A 4,919-nucleotide genomic window follows, 5' to 3' on the forward strand; every position below is an offset into this window, starting at 1 on the left:
TCGCTCGGGGACAGATTGTTTCTGATACGGCGATAAGGCTGTACTCGTGTGCCCAACGGCGAGGCAACAGCCTTCCCGTCCCTGTTATACTCCTATATATACAGGCCACAGATTGGCTCTTTTTTGGAACGTGGTTATCTTCTCGTCATAGATAGATCAGTTGAGTAGCTAACTAGAGATCCGCCGATCGAGGCAGTAGAATATGGCGAGTTTTCATGTCGCCGACGCGTCGGAGTACCTGGCCATCACCGGGTGGGGCATCGACGACGTGAAGCTCGCGAAGAAGGCGTGGGTGTTCGTCGGGCAGCAATGCAAGAAGCTCTGCATCTCGCCCGTCAACTACGAGTTCGAGGTGCACGCCATGAGCGCCGAGAAGCTGCCCTTCATCCTCCCCGCCGTCTTCACCATCGGCCCCAAGATCAGCGCCATCGGCGACGAGGCGGCGGACAAGGAGGAGCTCCAGGCGCAGCTCCTGCTCTACGCCAAGCTCATCGCCCCGCTGCATCACAACACCAGCCACGTCCACGACCTCGTCAAGGGGGTCATCGAGGGCGAGACCCGCGTGCTCGCCGCCGAGCTCACCATGGAGGAGATCTTCAAGGGGACCAAGACCTTCAAGGAGAAGGTGTTCGACAGGGTGCAGCTGGAGCTCAAGCAGTTCGGGCTCTTCATCTACAACGCCAACGTGAAGCAGCTGGTGGACGTGCCGGGGCACGAGTACTTCTCCTACCTCGGCCAGAAGACGCAGCAGGACGCCGCGAACCAGGCCAAGGTGGACGTGGCGGAGGCCCGGATGAAGGGGGAGGTGGGCGCCAAGGAGAGAGAGGGGCTGACCCGGCAGAACGCCGCCAAGGTGGACGCCGAGACCAAGGTGCTGTCGGTGCGGCAGATGGGTCAGGGGCAAAAGGAGGAGGCCAAGGTGAAGGCCGAGGTGCAGGTGTTCGAGAATGCAAGGGAGGCGGACATCGCCGCGGCCAAGGCGGAGCTGGCCATGAAGAAGGCCGGGTGGGACAAGCAGGCCAAGGTAGCCGAGGTTGAGGCGGCCAAGGCCGTCGCCATCCGCGAGGCCGAGCTCCAGATGGAGGTCGAGATTAAGAACGCCATGCGCCAGACTGAGAAGCTCAAGGCCGAGCAGCTCAGCAAAGCTACCGTGCAGTACGACACACAGGTACCACATTATCCATAGTTCCAAAGAATCCAAACCATACATGTGCTCAAATATTCTCATAGATGACCGATCTCTCAAAAATATATATTCTCGTGCATGCCTGTAGGTTCAAGACTCAAACGCGCTGTTGCACAGCAGACAGAAGGCGGCCGAGGCGGCGCTGTTCGAGCAGATGAGGACGGCGGAGGCGCGCAAGGCGCAGGCGGACGCCAAGTTCTTCGAGCAGAAGATGGCCGAGGACGCCAAGCTCTACGCCAAGCAGAAGGAGGCGGAGTCGGTGGCTCTGGTGGGCAAGGCCAAGACAGAGTACGTGGCGTCCATGCTCCAGGCGCTCGGCGGCAACTACCACGCTCTCAGAGACTACCTCATGATTGACGGCGGCATGTACACGGAGATGGCCCGCATCAACGCTGGAGCAGTCAACGGCATGCAGCCCAAGATCAGCATCTGGAGTAACTGTGGTGGTGACGCCGGGAACGCAGGCGGAGAGGCTGCCGCCGTCAGCGCGCTGCAGCAGGTGGCCGGGGTCTACAAGATGCTTCCGCCGCTTCTGTCGACGGTGCACGAGCAGACGGGGATGTCGCCGCCGGCGTGGATGTGTACTCTGCCCAAGGACAATGCTGCCAACTAATCGTCGATGTGTACTCTGCCCATGACTCGTCGTGGAGTATATACCTTGTTAGAATCGAGCTTGCTGTTCGTTAGAAAGTTTTGGTTCCTCGTTGTCGCAATTTAGGTGTTTTTTTAGGGGAAATATTAGGTGTTAATGTGGCTACCGTTTGCTACTTCTTAGTTGTCCAATACTTTGAAACAACTTGATTGAAAGAAAAAATCTTATTTGAATTGTTCGTTGCTGGGTCGACATAGAGAAGTACTTCCTCCGTAAACTAATATAAGAGTGTTTAGATAACTACTTTAGTGATCTAAACGCTCTTATATTAGTTTATAGAGGGAGTAATTTAAATTCTTATTTCGAAGTTGATGATCCTCAGCATCCAAATTAACTTCCAAACTTATCGAGATGTACATGTTTTCTTTTGGGAAAAACTTTTGATCTTTTCATCATGTATCAAGACAGTACAAAGAACACTAAAAGTAAAAGTTATCCATAGACCACCTACCGACAACTACAAGCACTGGAGCGAGCCGAAGGCGCGCCGTCATTACCCTTCCCTCACTGTAGTCAAGCAAACCTTGTTGTGTTAAGCAGTCGAATAGTCATCGTGCTAAGACCCAATAGGACCCGCACATCAAAACAACAACTGTCGCCGATGAAGAGAAGCATCGAAAGGATCCAATTTGAAGACACACGAACACAGAAGGGCAAAGACCCCAAAGACAAATGCCTACTAAATCGCACCACCAGGACGAAGGCTAGACGGGGAGAACCATATTGAAACTTCAGGTATCCGCCGCTGTCTCATTTTCCGGAGTAGGATGCAAACCCTAAACGGACACCTAAAAACACCTGAAAACGGAGCAGGAGCCCTCCCATATGCAAGGGTCGAGATCCACCACGTACGCCTCTATGGCCATAAGGCCACGGAAGATGAAGCCAATCTGCGGCGGCGCCGACGGGAGGCGCAAACCACGATCTCTATTTGAAAGTACTATTTAGTACATAATCGTTCGCTTAATCAGAAAAAATAATTACAAGATTTCCATCTTCAACAATTTCATGAAGTATGTGTGAATTTCAATTTCTAATTCGACCAGAAGGAGTAGCTGCTAAACCACCGCAATTCATGTATTAGTATGTATTTTATGTGACATAAAATTGACTTACTTACCTTTATATTACAAATTACTTGTGGTTATAACTTTAAAAAGTAAAAGTTATACGTTAATAATATTGAAATTGTTTGTGAAAGTCACGTCATGTGAAATCAAATACGAAAAGATAGAGTAAGATGAGTTTATTTACGCGCGCCCATGTAGAAGCCGTTGCTCTTGACTCTTGAGCTCATGATAGTCCTGGCAAACAGGTGGACACAACAGTCTATGCAGGGCTTATCCGGGTGCCCATACTGTTCCCGCAGCTTGCAACGATAGCAGCAAGAGTAGACGCAGCACAACCCCGCCACCCAGCAGATAGGGAAAGTTGTGGTTGCCCGGCCACGTAGTTACACCTCTTAACTAGACCATTCATTCTTGTATCAAAATTCATGCGTGCAAACTTCCTTTCTTTCTTATATCCACATAAATTTCCATGAAAGCACTTTTGCTCAAATTTACGTTGATTTGGTCGTTGCCTTGCAACTGGCAAATATTCTGGGTGCCGGTTGTTAGCTACTCCATCCGTCCTGAATTAGTTATCTCGAATTTGTCTAGATACGGATGTATTACAAAGTAAGACAATTAATTCGGGACTGAGGTAATATTAGGCATCTATAACTCTCTATCAACTGGCCTCTCATCAATTAGTTTATACATGACTTTGTATTTTGGGAGGAAGCTTAACACGACTTAGCTAGGCCTAGTGGTTGAGGAGTGACATTGAATAATAGGGATAGAAGACAATCAATCTAGGGACTGTTCGGTTCCTCTCGACTCCTTTAACTTCGCTCCCGGAGCGGACCATACATTAGCTTAATTTGACGGAGCTGCCAAAACGCAGCTCCCCAACTCCGCGGAGCGGGGAAGTTCTGAATAGGACTCTAGAGTGGTTTTATTACAACTGAATGGGCATAAGCACGGGCAGTCGGGACTCGAGAGAGGTCCCTCCCAGCATCTGATTTAGTTGTAGGAAGAAATTGCACCAGGACACAAAAATAAGAAAAAGTTGGGGCGTTGCGAGAATCGAACTCGCGACCTCTCGCACCCAAAGCAAGAATCATACCACTAGACCAAACGCCCGAGTTGATTTACTTGTAATTAATCACGTACTTATTCTAAATACTTCACTTGCTCCTGGCGACGGGTAGCTTACAGCTACTTGGACGATTTATATATTTTTCTCAAACGAAGTAGATCGACTTCTCGACCAGTCTTTCAGAACTCTCTCTCCGTCCCATCCTTTAAATTCCATGGCGGTAGCGGCAATATCGCCCTCCTTTTTAGATTATATCTGAGCATGTGCCGAAACATATCTTCACAATATTTATAATTCATTTATAACCTTTTTTTTGCGGGAAACCTTTTTTGTATGCTGCTATATATTTATACCTACTTCTTTTAGGGGAACTTGATGCCGTTTTATTACCTAGGCGGCCTCGGCCGCAATAATGTCATGAATACAGAGTGGGGGAATAGAAAACCAAGTCTTACATAACTTATTCAGGTAGCCTTCCCTAGCTAGAATGTGTGCCGCGTGATTCGCATTGCGCCTAGTCCCCATTCCAGTGGTGTATCTTCGACGGATTTGTTCTTGGTGGATTTGCTCGGATTTAATCATAGTTCATCTATGTTCGTGTGTCTTTAGTTGTTTTTTTTATCTACGCTTCTCTTCAACGGTGTCGGTTGCTATTCTGGTGCGCTAGTTCTATGAGGTCTTAGCACAACGACTTTCCGATTGTCTACTATAACAAGTTTTTTTCTGGCTTCGGCGAAGGAGGGGCAGTGAAGGCGGAAATAATAGTAGGGATAGAAGACAATCAATCTAGAGTGGCTTCAGTGCTTGTAATCGTCGCTAAGTGGTCTACGGATCTGGATGTAATTTTTATTATTTCCGATGTTTGTTGTAATACCATGATTAAAGATGAATAGATCGGAAGTTTTTCCGTAAAATAATAATACTTATGGCTGCCTTCTA

General features: G+C 48.6%; 1 protein-coding gene and 1 non-coding gene across 2 annotated transcripts; one reads left to right on the plus strand and one right to left on the minus strand.

Moving 5' to 3' along the window:
• Window positions 1-202: 202 nt before the first annotated feature.
• Window positions 203-1,799, plus strand: LOC109731668 (flotillin-like protein 2). The gene is made up of 2 exons (XM_020290837.1): window positions 203-1,168; window positions 1,275-1,799. The coding sequence occupies exons 1-2, from the start codon at window positions 203-205 to the stop codon at window positions 1,797-1,799; spliced, it is 1,491 nt and encodes a 496-aa protein (XP_020146426.1).
• A 2,153-nt stretch (window positions 1,800-3,952) lies between these two features.
• On the minus strand, window positions 3,953-4,024 carry TRNAP-UGG (transfer RNA proline (anticodon UGG)). Its single transcript has one exon. It is a non-coding gene; the product is annotated as a tRNA-Pro (tRNA).
• Window positions 4,025-4,919: the final 895 nt, after the last annotated feature.

Source organism: Aegilops tauschii, chromosome 5 (assembly GCF_002575655.3).
Source record: "Aegilops tauschii subsp. strangulata cultivar AL8/78 chromosome 5, Aet v6.0, whole genome shotgun sequence".
Taxonomy (NCBI): domain Eukaryota; kingdom Viridiplantae; phylum Streptophyta; class Magnoliopsida; order Poales; family Poaceae; genus Aegilops; species Aegilops tauschii.